General features: G+C 40.9%; 1 protein-coding gene across 1 annotated transcript in view; it reads left to right on the plus strand.

The window, feature by feature from the left end:
• The window catches only part of LOC136863506 (zinc finger protein 260), a 611998-nt gene extending 601166 nt beyond the window's left edge, over nucleotides 1-10832 (plus strand). The window contains exon 7 of the mRNA XM_068226143.1: nucleotides 9634-10832. Within this exon, the coding sequence (XP_068082244.1) occupies nucleotides 9634-10729 (1096 nt within the window). The 3' untranslated portion in view covers nucleotides 10730-10832. The remainder of the gene's footprint in view (nucleotides 1-9633) is intronic.
• The last annotated feature ends 4924 nt before the right edge of the window (nucleotides 10833-15756 follow it).

Here is a 15756-nt window from a genome sequence, read left to right on the forward strand (position 1 = left end):
TCGAAAACGTGAGGACGAAGAATGAATGGATGGATATGAAGTTAAAACAATCAGTGGATCCGACACGCAATACCTCCACATTCCCAGAAACTTAGCGTTAAACTATAGTATTACTGACCAAGGGGCAGCTTCTAAAGCACAATACTGACTCGATGATGCTTTTAGTCGAAACGGGTCCAAAATCCAGGTCATCGGCCCCTCATAATGGTACTTAACCAGGGGCGTATTTGCCTTGCATGCAAGGCATTCATTGCATGCGTTACAATAGCGCGAAGAACTGTCTGAAGTACGATTTTAGGCTGTTTCAAGTCAAGTATTATTAATTTCATCTCTCAGAAGTTTAAAAGTTCCGCTCAACTTGCATTAGTTCCGTTGCTTGACTACGTGTGACGCTGCTGTAGTCTCGCCATCTACTCTACCGTAGAAAGAAAGAGAGAGCAAATGTAGAAGTTACGGACGTAACGCATTCAATCTTAAAATTGCATTCGGTGGTAGACGTAGTTCTGAAACCCTCCGCATGACGTCACTGCACTTCAATCTTTGTCACCATTCACCTGCTACCCTCGGCCAACTGCTAACAGCTTTGAAGAAAGGTGGAACGTCCAAGGTAACGTCGAGTGCGAAGCACGGATTACCCCCTGGCGAGATGAGCTCTCTTCGGGACGAATCCAATACAGCTGCTCCATTTTCCAAGACTGGCCTTAACGACGATAGCCAGCCCAAAGCTGTGTGGAGGATGTTTGGATTTAGATGCTGTTGCTATTAATAAATTCAAAGGTAGAAGGTCCTTTTAGTCAGCTGAACTTGGTGAAAATAGAGATGCATAACAGATGCCATAAACGCTCTTGAAAGTGTTAGGAAGACCTGTTATACATAATTATGAATTCCATGAAAAGGCCTTGCGTAAACAGGAACCTCAGCTGCATATTCTTCTCATTTTAATTAGGTATGTTGTAGTTATTCATCCACTTAATCCTTCAACATTATCCCATGTAGACCTAGTTCCAAAAATTTCATGTATTGACATTTTATCCCAATTAGTGACTTCATGATAGTTGGCAACACTAAATCTAGCAGCTGCCCAAGTTCAGGAAAATACCCAACATGCACTTAAACTCAGCAAATAGGAATATTCAATTTACAGTATTATTGGCTTTCTTGCATAAACAAATAAGAAAATAACACACATATTAATATTTCTACTTTTCGTTAATGTGGAGAAAAATATTACATTCGACTGAACACAATTTATAGGCTAATCTAACAGTAAAGTTTGGGCATTTAAGCTGGAATAAAAACATTTATAACGCAGGATACAATTTCATCAAATAAAATGGCCAGTTTTCATATTCCTTAAATCACTCCAAATAAAAAAAAATATTTGTTAATATATCCAATTACCAGGCTATATCACCGTTGCGTCTGAAAATATTGCTGAGAATGGTGTCGAAGGAGTACTGACACGCGGCAGGTATATCAGTAATAACGATAATTCCTTGATAGAATTTCGCACAATATTGAACCTTAGATAACTGAACTTTACAGGCCATAGTTCTAACCTGAAATATTTCACACGATGTTTGGGGCACCACACAATGATTGTAAGAAATTTTCATTTTCTTCTGGCGAGTTTCCTAAAGATCAATTCAGTAAACTGATGGAATTCTATGGGAAATATTTTGATACAGTACGACTTAAATCCGAATTGAGGGCAGTGTTCACTTCTGAACACTTCAAAGATATGACTGCGGCTTAAATCCGGAAGTTCCTATTGACTACTGATATCTATAGTGGTCTTCCTGAGCTTTATAAATTGTGCACATTGGTTACAACTATTCCCGCTATATCATCTGTAGAACGCTCTTTCTCTGCCCTAAAGCGAATAAAATCCTTCATCCACAATTCTTAAAGTAAGAGTCATCCCTCTGCATTAGGAATGATGTCTATAGACAAGGATAATCTTGTTGAGTTGAAAACACGTGAGGAATTCTGCAGTGACTTCAACAAGGAATTCTGAAAAAAGAATTGCAGGATCGACTTCACCTAAGTGTAATTAGGATGATTAGAATTGGAATTTACTAATTACATTGTGCTACTGCATGGTTACTAGTTGCATGCCTCCGTGGGGAATCCAGGATACGCCACTGTACTTAACGGTAGGAAAATAGAACCATGCTATGTGTCATGTTGCGGTACCGGTACTAATAAAAAGTAGCGTAGACTCGCGGTCTTCCACACAGTATGGTACTATGCACAGGTAATGAATTTCGCACATGTAACACAGACCTATGGTGTTTCGCACACTGCGGCGCTACTTACAAGCAAAACAAATCTATGACATTCCTCACATAAGTGGACTAAAAACAGGGACCCGCACTATCCCGTGATGTTCCTCACAGAGTGGGTACTAAGCATAGGCAAGGCAGAACCGTGGTGTTGCTCATATTGGAGTACGAATCACAGGTACTGTAAAAGCCGCCAACGCACTTTATTGCTACTAATCACAAACCTATTGTGTACCTAACATAGTGGTACTGCGCGCAACAGGCAGGGGATTACCGTGGGTGTATTCTTCGTCTGCGTCCCCCACCCACAGGGGTTTCTTATTTAGAATAAATACGGTAATTTTATTATAATAATGGTCATGTTATAAGCTGTAAAGAAGTGACATTTTTTACGAATAATGCGGCAAAGAAATACACACAACATATATATAGAATGTAAGGGGTGTGGGTATAGATGTTTTGTTAGTTGGTAAGGAAAAAAAACACGTCACAGCATATGCTAGGTAGGGTTTACCTTGTCCTATTAGTTTCCCTCGCAATCCTGGGATACAGAATAGGCCTACACTAATATAAAGTTATAGTTTTTTGATGCTAATATTCGTATATATAATTTTTATTAACGTGCCAGAAACCAAAGATATGGACCTGTTGCCATTTCAACACCGTTTTAAGGGCCACCGACCCAAGCCGGGATTTGAACCTGCGAACTCGGACTCAGAAGGACAGTGACTCAACCAACTAAGCCACATGAAAAGGAGGCGTTTCCCTGATATAATCCTCTTCGTGAGATCTTATTTCTCTTACGAGAAGTAGAGCTGTATGAAGGTTTGTTTACATTTGCAGACAATTTAAGGAAACATTCCACGGGAAAAATTAATCATTCCATTTCCGAGATTGCTAACTAGACTTACAGAGGTGGTGCAACATTATGTATGTCTGTATAAATATGCAATTAGTTGGCCTTTAGAGAAGATTTTATATGATGTTTTTGCTGCTCAACCCTTAGAAAAGTAAAATTGTGTATAATTAGACCTTATACCATTACAGAACTCTCAGAACGTTCCTCCAGCATCTCATTTTTACATCAGGCGAATGCTGGGCTGCAACTTAATTAAGGCTACGGTCGCCTCCTTCCTAGTCATATTCCTGCCTATCCCATAGTCGCTATCAGACCTGTCTGTGTCGGTGCTACGTAAAACCAAAAACAACAACAATAATAATATTTACTCCAACGGCGATTTAAACATATTTCTTGTTCTGTTGTTCTAATTATGAAAATGAATAGTTCCTGATGAGATGGTTAAAATTATCTAGCTGAATTGATGAGACTTTCCGCGTACCGAGCTCGATAGCTGCAGTCGCTTAAGTGCGGTCAGTATGGTAATCAGGAGATAGTGGGTTCGAGCCCCACTGTCGGCAGCCCTGAAGATGGTTTTCCGTGGTTTCCCATTTTCACACCAGGCAAATGCCGGGGCTGTACCTTAATTAAGGCCACGGCCGCTTCCTTCCACTTCCTAGGCCTTTCCTATTCCATCGTCGCCATAAGACATATCTGTATCGGTGCGACGTAAAGCAAATAGCAAAGAAAAAGAAGAAAGAGACTTTCCGCTAGTGACTCCGGTGATTTTGGAGAATAGCAGATTATTCATCCTGGATAACCGTGATCAAAGCAGAGTGTAAGTAATGAAGCCCGTTGTGAGGCTCGTTATACACTAGTGTCCTAAAGTTAAGCATAATCACTAAACGAGGCCATACCGCCTGATAGGCATGTCAGACGGATTCTGATAGCTAAGGTACACCTTTCACAACAACTAACAAAACTTGACAATGTTTTCCACAACAAAATATGCTGTTAATAGGGTGTATGGTTACCCCTAACGGCCACACATGCTCCGCAGCGACGTGGCATGCTCTCTATCAGATGGTCCAAGAGCTCTTGTGGCAATCGATCCCATTCCTCCGAAAGGGCAATGTGAAGGTCTTGGAGGGTCCTTGGTGGGGGCTGACGGGATGATATTCGCCTCCCCAATGCATCCCAGGCATGTTCTGTAGGACTGAGATCCGCAGACCTTGCTGGCCAGTCCATGCGATGAATGTCTTCCCCAGTTAGAAATTCATCCACTAGAGCAGCGTGGTGAGGTCGGGCATTATCGTCCATTAAGAGGAAGTGTGGACCAACCGCACCTCTGAAGAGTCGAACATGTGGTCTCAGTACCTCATCCTTGTATCTCCGAGCGTTAACAGTGTTACTCGGACCACCCATGAAGATGTGCAGGTCCGTACGGCCATTCAACATGATGCCGCCCCACATCATGACGCCACCACCACCATACTGGTCCCGTTCCACGATTTTCCTGTTGTTGTATCAGCTACCCGGTTCTCTACAGATTAAAGTGCGACGGGAATCGTTCTGCAAACGGAAGCGGGATTCATCTGCGAAGAGCACATGCCTCCATTCATTCATGGTCCAGTTTCGATGTTGACGGCTTCACATTAAAAAGGGCCGTCTCTGTGCTGGAGTGAGCGGGACGCACACCGCTGGACGTCGGGCAAATAGCCCCGCTTTTCTGAGCCTCCGGTTCACAGTTTGCCGGGAAACGGCAACCCCTGAGACGGTTGCAAGCTCCGCCGACAATTGTCTTGCAGGTGCACTCCGATTTCGTCGGGTGGTTAAGGCCAGATATCGGTCCTGCTGTAGGGTGGTTATCCTTGGTCGACCTGGTACTGGCCTAAGACTAACATCTCCTGTGTCTCGAAATCGTCTCCAAAGCCTGGAAATGACACTTTGTGGCACATTCAAGGATACGGCGACTTCGGTTTGTGTCTGGCCTGCTTCGTGGCGGCCGAGTATTCTACCATGCAAAACGGGGTCCGAATGGCATCGTGCCATTATGTTGTCACGTTCACCACGAGGCTACACTTCGCACACTACAACAGGGCGAACACGACTGAGGGAATATGGGGTGCAGGCACTGGCTGTGTTTACCTTGCGGTTACGCCGCTAATCAAAGCAGGGAACACTCCTTTCCTATACAGAGCGAACACGTAAGATTGGTAGGTGCATATGTCGTGCGATTTGCGGTCTATTTCTTGTCGCCCTGCTTACTCGTAACTTATGTTTAACTTTTGGACACTGGTGTACTTGACGAACATGTGCAGCATTTATAAGAAAATTTTGCAAAACATATTCTACTAACTGCCTCATGATATATAATTTCTGGAACTATCTACTAGGCAGATTGTTACGTACTTTCAAATATTATAAGAACATGTTTCATTGATAATTTCCAGTAAACATTTCCAGTTTCTTCGCTATCATTTAAGAAAAGGTTAGGAAAACAACAGGTAGGGAACCTGCCACCTGGGCGACTGCCCTAAGTGCAGATCGGTAGAGATTGATTGATTGATTGATTGATTGATTGATTGATTGATTGATTGATTGATTGATTGATTGATTGATTGATTGATTGATTGATTGATTGATTGATTGATTGATTGATTGATTGAATTGTGTATCATTAAACTGAGGCTTTATATAAACCTCTTGTGGTTTAGTACACCAACACTATGTGGTCAAAATTAGAAGCTATAATCGGGCACCCTGTGACTCGCTTTCCAGTAGAACATATATATATAAAACACCGTTTGCTTTTTCTGTAGATCTAACTCTGCTTGAAGGATTTTTCAGCATTTCCACTGTATTTGGAGAATAACAGAGAGCCGTAAGCAGAACAGGTCGCTGGATTCAGGAATGAAGTCAGCGTTCTAATTAATTCCATAGGTGTTCTATGATATTTGGGCCAGAGCTTGAGCAAGCTAGACGATTTCTGTAACCTTACTGTGCACAAACCATTTCCGCATGGTCCTTGCTCTATGGCAGAGCGCATTGTCGTGATGAGAAAGACATTAGTCATCACCTGACTGGCCTTCACCAGCAGGCAGTACACAACTACCATTAAGATATTAAGAACTTTGCACGGTTTCTGTTCATTCAATCTTATCAATATACTGATCTGCATTTAGGGCAGTCGCCCAGGTGGCAGATTCCCTATCTGTTGTTTTCCTAGCCTTTTCTTAAATGATTGCAATGGCATTGGAAATTTATTGAACATCTCCCTTGGTAAGTTATTCCAATCCCTAACTCCCCTTCCTATAAATGAATATTTGCCCCAATTTGTCCTCTTGTATACCAACTTTATCTTCATATTGTGAAGACGCCACTCAAAATTATTCGTCTACTAATGTCATTCCACGCCATTTCTCCGCTGACAGCTCGGAACATAACATTCAGTTGAGCAGCTCGTCTCCTTTCTCCCAGTTCTTCCCAGCTCAAACTTTGCAACATTTTTGGAACGCTACTCTTTTGTCGGAAATCACCCAGAACAAATTGAGCTGCTTTTCTTTGGAATTTTTCCAGTTCTTGAATCAAGTAATCCTGGTGAAGGTCCCATACACTGGAACCATACTCTAGATGGGGTCTTACCATAGACTTATATGCCCTCTCCTTTACACCCTTACTACAACCCCTAAGCACCTTCATAACCATGTGCAGAGATCTGTATCCTTTATTTACAATCCCATTTATGTGATTACCCCAATGAAGATCTTTCCTTATATTAACACCCAGATACTTACAATCATCCCCAGAAGGAACTTTCACCCCATCAACGCAGTAATTAAAACTGTGAGGACGATTCCTATTTGTGAAACTCACAACCTGACTTTTATCCCCGATTATCATCATACCATTGCCTACTGTCCATCTCACAACATTATCGAGGTCATTTTGCAGTTGCTCACAATCTTGTAACTTATTTATTACTCTATACAGAATAACATCATTCGCAAAAAGCCTTACCTCTGATTCCAGTTGTTTACTCATATCATTTATATATATAAGAAAACATAAATGTCCAATAATACTGCCTTGAGGAATTCCCTTCTTAATTATTACAGGGTCAGATAAAGCTTTGCCTACTCTAATTCTCTGAGATCTATTTTCTAGAAATATAGCAACCCATTCAGTCACTAATTTGTCTAGTCCAATTTCACTCATTTTGCCAGTAGTCTCACATAATCCACCCTATCAAATGCCTTAGACAGGTCAATCACGATACAGTCCATTTGACCTCCTGAATCCAAGATATCTGCTATATCTTGCTGGAATCCTACAAGTGAGCTTCAGTGGAATAACCTTTCCTAAAACCGAACTGCCTCCTATCAGAAAAGTTATTAATTTCGCAAACTTGGCTAATGTAATCAGAGAGAATGCCTTCCCAAAGCTTACATACAATGCACGTCAAACTTACTGGCCTGTAATTTTCAGCTTTATGTTTATCACCCTTTCCTTTATACACAGGGGCTTGTATAGTGACTCTCCATTCATTTGGTATAGCTCCTCAACCAAACAATAATCAAATAAGTACTTCAGTTAATGTACTATATCCCAACCCGTTGTCTTTAGTATATCCCCAGAAATCTTATCAATTCCAGCAGCTTGTCTAGTTTTTAACTTTTGTATCTTATTGTAAATATCATTGTTATCATATGTAAATTTGAATGCTTCTTTAGCATTAGTCACCTCCTCTATCTGGACATTTTCCTTGAAACCAACAATCTTTACATCCTGCTGACTGAATACTTCTGCCGTTTTTAGATCCTCACATACACACTCTCCTTGTTCATTAATTATTCCTGGAATGTCCTTCTTGGAACCTGTTTCTGCCTTAAAGTACCTACATACCCTTCCATTTTTCACTAAAATTTGTATGACTGCCGATTATGCTTGCCATTATGTTATCCTTAGCTGCCTTCTTTGCTAGATTCAATTTCCTAGTAAGTTCCTTCAATTTCTCCTTACTTCCACAGCCATTTCTAGCTCTATTTCTTTCCAACCTGCACCTCCTTCTTAGTCTCTTTATTTCTCTATTATAATAAGGTGGGTCTTTACATTCCTTGCCATCTTTAAAGGTACAAACCTGTTTTCGCATTCCTCAACAATTTCTTTGAACCCATCCCAGGGTCTGTTTACATTCTTATTTACCGTTTTCCACCGATCATAGTTACGTTATAAAAACTGCCTCATGCCTGCTTTATCAGCCACATGGTACTGCCTAATAGTCCTACTTTTAAGACCTTCATTTCTATCACATTTATTTTTAAGTACGACAAAAACCACTTCGTGATCACTAATACTACATATTACTTCGGTTTCTCTATAGAGCTCATCTGGTTTTATCAGCACCACGTCCAGGATATTTTTCCCTCTGGTTGATTCCGTCACATTCTGAATTAGCTGTCCTTCCCATATTAGCTTATTTGCTATTTGTTGGTCATGCTTTCTGTCGTTCGCATTTCCTTCCCAATTGACATTTGGTAAATTCAGATCTCCGGCTACAATCACATTCCTTTTCATGTCGTTTCCCACATAGCTGATTATCTTGTCAAATAATTCTGAATCCGTGTCAGCGCTACCCTTTCCCGGTCTGTACAATCCAAAGACATCAAGTTGCTATTATCTTTGGAAATGAGCCTTACACCTAGAATTTCATGTTTCTCATCTTTTACTGACCTAGGCTTTCAAGGTTATATCCAGAGTCCTCCAGTGGTTTTCATTTCGAGTATACAATTACTTGCTTGCCTCCACTTCATTCCTCTGAGCACTTTTCCCTATGTATTTCTTGCCTGAGGCAATATTGCGTGCTTTCCTTACACGTTTACACGTTGCCCTGACGTCATCATTCTATAATGATGTACGGCTTTCCTTATCTTTACATAATGATATTCCAAGACACTTCCTTACCGTTTCCACTTAAGCACCTACGCATTCCATATGTTACCTTTCACTTTCTGGACTTGCTTATGAGCAATTCTTTGGAACATTTCACTTATCGTACTTGTATATATTGCATGTGCAGTTAATGTAGGCACTTTCTGCTTCCTTGGCCTAGTAATGTTACGTTTATTTCACATCAGATAGTGGTCGGTATCGTTCAAAAGTCCGCGGAACATCCTTACATTCCTTCCAATTTTCCTGAGTTGAAGGTGGGTTATATAGCCTGTTATGGATCTGCTTCCCATACCTGCCCTACCAGGGCTTCACCACCATCTATAGTTGTATCAGTCTTTCGCTTCATTCTTGATTGCGTTAACAGATTTATCTTCAATTTCTATTTAAGGTTGGATAAAAATTTCTAAGAAGCCAGTTTGGGAAAGAGGCGCTCTGGTGTTCAGAGTCCATGTACTGCCCCGCTATCCTGCTCTGACACGGCCCTTCATATCAGCACTAGTATAAACTCAATCTTTGAGTAACTGAAGTACTAATTATTTTCCGTATTTTGTTTTTCAGGTCCCGTCAGCCAACGTTCAAGACATTTCTGCAGACACAAGTGCACGATCCCGTGGTCAAGATTTCTTCTGGATGTGAGAATTTAGAATTGATTAAGTGCAAAGAATTTGGTACTAAAAATATTTCATATTTGAAGAAAAATCCGAAGATTTCTTTGTCACTTTTTGGTGTCCGTCCAGCTAGTATGCGCAAGCTCCCACCACTCCAGAAAGTAGATGATAAATATGTCTCTTCTGACAACCGCAGTGAACAAGTAGAGAAAGAAGAAATCAAGTCTGCATCTCTGTGTTCCGAAACTTCGTCACAAGGCTGCAGTAAGACTAAGGGTAATGTACTTAAATCGCTTAGAACGAAGTGCACGATGCAGATGCGGAACCTAAAGTCAGCAAAGAAGAATACTGTTTGTGATATATGTGGGAGAATATTTAGTCGAATTTACCATTTAAAGAGACATAGAAGAATTCATAAGATCCAGGTAGAAACACCAAGTAAGGAAGAAATTGTGTTTAGATGTGATTTATGCGGAAAAATTTTGAGTTGCAAGAGCACTCTAAGGGCTCATCAGATAGTGCACAGCGGCGAAAAGCTGACGTGTCACATCTGTGGTAAGCGCTTCTCACAAACTGGTCTGCATTACCATCTTAAGCACGTCCACGGCGGCGTCAAGAACCACACTTGCGATATTTGTGGACGAGGATTCGCAGTGAAACCAGCCATGGAGGACCACAGGAGAACCCACACTGGAGAGCGTCCATACGTCTGCAGCACCTGCGGCAAGTCCTTCAAAACGAGGGCCACACTCTATATCCATAACAAAACACATACCGACGTGTACCCTTACTCTTGTTCGTATTGTCACAAGCTGTTCCGCAACCAGCACGAGCTGGTGAAACACCTCGTAACCCACACAGGTGATCGTCCACACACTTGCAGTGTGTGTGGTCGTGGCTTCAGGGCTAGGAATGAGATGACAAGGCACAGAATGCTCCACTCAGATGACAAACCATTCGTTTGCTCGGCTTGTGGACTTGGGTTCAAACAAGAACGGTATCTTAAAAGACACATGAAGGCCCATCATCCAGGAACAGTGGGCTGAAGTGAGTAAGTTGAGGAAAAAGTGTGATTTCGAATTTTATGTACTGCCCGTTTGAAAGTCGTGTTTGAAGGGTACTTGCGATATTTCTACATAAATTCTTCTTTCTATCTTATAAAAAAGTGCAATTACATTTAACGCCTATCATTTTCAATATAGAAAAAGATCACTTCAAAATACTTTTCTGGTTGGAAATAGGCCATTGTACTTCCTCCTTCTCGCATGCACATTGACGGAGATATTAATCCAGTATGCGAGAAATTTTCCCCCTTTCCCTTCCTATCATCATACGATACCGTCCCCGAAAGAGAGATTGGTAGATGACATAAGAGCGTAGCTGAACTGAGCTACGAATTACGTATATTAACTTTGGTTGCTGGTACTGTTTCCACACAGCCTTTTTTGCTTTTCGCTTTTATTAGAGATTTCGTTAGTCCTTCTCTTCAAGACTACTGTCTGTTTTTACTATCATATTACGTCGCATATTATGTCGCACGTGAAGAATTGCTATTGGATTACAGGAGTTAGGGATAGCTCAGTTACCCGTCATGAGCAACTTGATTGGGTGGAAATAGTCTGTACAGTAGCTTCTATAGTCTTCGCGAATGTGAGTAATTATAATTGTTTTGGATATCAGATGGTGACTGGAATAATGGATTAGATATACGTGTTTTCTGCACTTCATGAGTTTCGAAGACTCACTCTCGGGATGACCATTGTCGACGCCTGGATTCGAGCCTTGGATCTGCAGACGAGAAACACAAGTGAAACATAACCGCAATAACGTAGGCTATATTAACCAACAAGCAAGTGAACGAAATTCTATTCAAGAAGAGCGTGTCGTTTTCTCCATTTGCATTATGCATGCCAGTTTCAGCGACATTAATCATGCAGGGATGCATAGGCTACTACTGTAATATCCATTTTCACGTTCCATTACTACCCCGTCAAATAATTAGTTGTCCAGTGGGTCACACTCCTCAGCAGCTCTTCTCCACAGGTCCTGAAGACTACATAGTCTGTCAGGTCGTCGAAGATCAGCTGGCTTAATAGGTTCCGGATATATTCAAGTGCTTTAATGTCCTAGTACGAAGGGAGGATTCCATTCTGGTTGGGCAAAGAAAGATATTCACAATGTCTGCAACAAAGGATGCACGAGTTGGCTTGGCGTAGATGGTCGTGGAATTGAGAAGCCTTGACCTTGTCCTGAACGATCATGAGAAGCCTGCTGTTACACTATTTAATGCCTTCTCAACACATCATTGACCCTCCTTTCTGTCCTCGCTGTACCATTATATTTACCGATATTTATTTATTTATTTATTTATTTATTTATTTATTTATTTATTTATTTATTTATTTATTTATTTATGAGAAATGTACCATTTTTAAATTTCTTCCACACATGTATTACCCGCGATTGTCAGAAACAAGTGCGATATTTAGTAAAAAAACTGCTTTACAACAGCGATGAACTGTTCATTCTACATGATGTAATGCACATCCTTAATATGGCCCATGATTTCGAACTGTAAGAGCTAGGCCCCGGCGTAGTTGTAGAATGTGAAGACTGACATCATACAACACGTTTCTTATACTTTTTGAAAGACACACGATGTTCTGTTGCCGCCGGGAAATCTTATTTAGCATTTTTCAGGGTTTCTTTGAGTCATAAGTCTCGAATAGAGGTCATAGGAAGAAGCTGTAATTCGTGCAGGCGTGTCTGGAAAACTACCTGTACTACTTTGTTGATTGCCTTTCCTGACGCAAAGTGATTATAATGATAATTTCGTGTGGCTGTTGCTAGCGTGATCCATCCCTTGTAAGGCAGACCCTCCGGTGAGCATGGGTGGCATCTGCCGTGCGTGGAAAACTGCGTGTGGATTTGGTGGAAATGGTGTTGTGTGTGGTGTAGGAGTTTCATGGATGTTGGGGACAGCGCAAACACCCACTCCTTAAGCCAAAGGAATTGACCGTTTCATATTAAAATCCCTTAACCCAGCCGGGAATCAAACGCGGAGATCCTAGATCCGTAGGCATAGATACAATCGAACAAAGTGGCTATGCAAATATCAAACAAAATACAACAAACCCTATGGCATTACACCCTCAAAGGGCCTTGACCTACCAAGCGGTCGATGCTCAGCCCGAAGGCCTACAGATTACGAGGTGTCGTGTGGTCGACACGACGAATCCTCTAGGCCGTTATTCTAACTGCTCGATTCTAATCACGTAGGCTGAGAGGACTTCGAACCAGGCCTCAGATCCCTGACGTGGCCGTGAATCGATCCCGTGGCCTCCGGGTAATAGGCAGGCACTCTACCCCTACATCACAAGGCCGGCAAATATCACCATAGCCTGAATTCCATACAGTGTTCACAAGAGGTCGAAAATACTACATTCTTGGTAGTATGGCCTCAAAGGATGGTTTTTTTTTCTTTTCGATAAGTAGGCTTCGTACATTTTTCTTAACTTTTATCCCCCAGTTTGAGAATGTACTCTGACGACAAAACATATTGTACTATTCACAGTCGGATAATACTGACATGATACTGGTTAGCTAAGGCTGAACGGACACACATGAATCACTCGGAAGGACTCGCGAAATCTATAAATTTTAGAAAACGAGGCTCCCACTACTTTGGTTAGGATCCATGCCTATCATTGTCGGCTTAATAATAGTTTGCATACAATCTTGTAATATGAACGAAAATTTAACACATAAAACTAGATACAAAAGGTCGAATTAATTAAAATATTTCAAAACCCACTAATCATTCCAAAAATAAAGAATTACTTTCGAAATACTTTGGTTTATATATATAGCTTCATTTACAAATTGTAAATTTAAAGTTAACGTTCCTCAGTGGCTCGTAAGTCAAAGTTAAATAGAGTATTATGTCGGTGAAACCAGCATGGCAAGGTTATTTCATTTAGTGTGCAAGATGTATGAGACAGGAGAAGTCCCATCCGATTTTCGGAAGAATGTTGTTATACCTATTCCCAAGAAAGCCGGTGCTGACAGGTGTGAAAACTACCGCACCATTAGTTTAGTATCTCATGCCTGCAAAATTTTAACACGTATTATTTACAGAAGAATGGAAAAACAAGTTGAAGCTGAGTTGGGAGAAGATCAATTTGGCTTCAGAAGAAATGTAGGAACACGTGAAGCAATCCTGACTTTACGTCTGATCTTAGAGGATCGAATTAAGAAGGACAAGCCCACGTACATGGCATTCGTAGATCTAGAAAAGGCATTCGATAATGTTGATTGGACCAAGCTATTTATGATTCTGAAGATGATAGGGATCAGATACCGAGAACGAAGAATTATCTACAATCTGTATAAAAATCAGTCTGCAGTGATAAGAATCGAGGGCTTTGAAAAAGAAGCAGCAATCCAGAAAGGAGTGAGGCAAGGCTGCAGTTTGTCCCCTCTCCTTTTCAATGTTTACATAGAACAGGCAGTAAAGGAAATCAAAGAGAAATTTGGAAAGGGAATCACAGTCCAAGGAGAAGAAATCAAAACCTTGAGATTTGCCGATGATATTGTTATTTTATCTGAGACTGCAGAAGATCTCGAGAAGTTGCTGAATGGTATGGATGAAGTCTTGGGTAAGGAGTACAAGATGAAAATAAATAAGTCCAAAACAAAAGTAATGGAGTGCAGTCGAACGAAGGCAGGTGATGCAGGAAATATTAGATTAGGAAATGAAGTCTTAAAGGAAGTAGATGAATATTGTTACTTGGGTAGTAAAATAACTAACGATGGCAGAAGTAAGGAGGACATAAAATGCAGACTAGCACAAGCAAGGAAGAGCTTTCTTAAGAAAAGAAATTTGCTCACTTCAAACATTGATATCGGAATTAGAAAGATGTTTTTGAAGACTTTCGTGTGGAGCGTGGCATTGTATGGAAGTGAAACATGGACGATAACTGGTTCAGAAAGAAAGAGAATAGAAGCTTTTGAAATGTGGTGTTACAGAAGAATGCTGAAGGTGAGATGGATAGATCGAATCACGAATGAAGAGATACTGAATCGAATTGGTGAGAGGAGATCAATTTGGCTAAATTTGATGAGAAGGAGAGATAGAATGATAGGACACATCTTAAGACACCCAGGACTTGTTCGGCTGGTTTTTGAAGGAAGTGTAGGTGGTAAGAACGGTAGGGGTAGACCAAGATATGAATATGACAAGCAGATTAGAGCAGATGTAGGATGCAATACTTACGTAGAAATGAAAAGGTTAGCACAGGATAGGGTGGCATGGAGGGCTGCATCAAACCAGTCTATGGACTGATGACTCAAACAACATCAACGTGATAATCTGGGGTATACATTTATTGATTACTTATTCTGCAGCTCGGTTATTGAGTTCATGCTTAACACAATCATTATAGCTGGCCTGTTAAAAAATGTTTTGAAGCGCATTGAAGATTTTTTCTTTACGTTTTCATTCTGTACCCTAAAGGGTACCTGGGATTCCCCGAAGAAAGATTATAAGGCCTTTCCTATCATCGTCAGCATATTTAGAACGAAATCTGATCCCAGAATGCGTCGGTGCGGTGTAAAGCAATTTGTGGAAAAATTCTACAATATTTGCTATTCTTCGGACTTACATTTGTTGAAAACGTTCTGGGATTTGTTTTCATGGCAGCGCATTCTGGGATCAAATTCAGTTCTAAATAGTTTTGTTGAAAAAGTAAATGTATCGGAATTCATAATTTACATATTTAGTGATGTGTATATATTTAGACTCTCTATTTCTCTCTCTTTGCCTGACTAGCGGTATAATCTGTTTAATACAAGCCGTAATTTCGCTGCCGGCAGTGGGATTCAAACCTACTATCTTCCGAACGCAAGCTAACAGCTACGTGACTCAAACCGCGCAGCCACTCGCTCGGTGTTGATGAAAATCAATTAAAATTCACGTATACAGGGTGTATCAGAACTATACCGACAAAAAGATCAGGGATGCTCTTCCTATTATGTTAAGAACGATGGGGCAAGAAAGGGCTAGGACTGGGAA

Source organism: Anabrus simplex, chromosome 2 (genome assembly GCF_040414725.1).
Source record: "Anabrus simplex isolate iqAnaSimp1 chromosome 2, ASM4041472v1, whole genome shotgun sequence".
Classification (NCBI taxonomy): domain Eukaryota; kingdom Metazoa; phylum Arthropoda; class Insecta; order Orthoptera; family Tettigoniidae; genus Anabrus; species Anabrus simplex.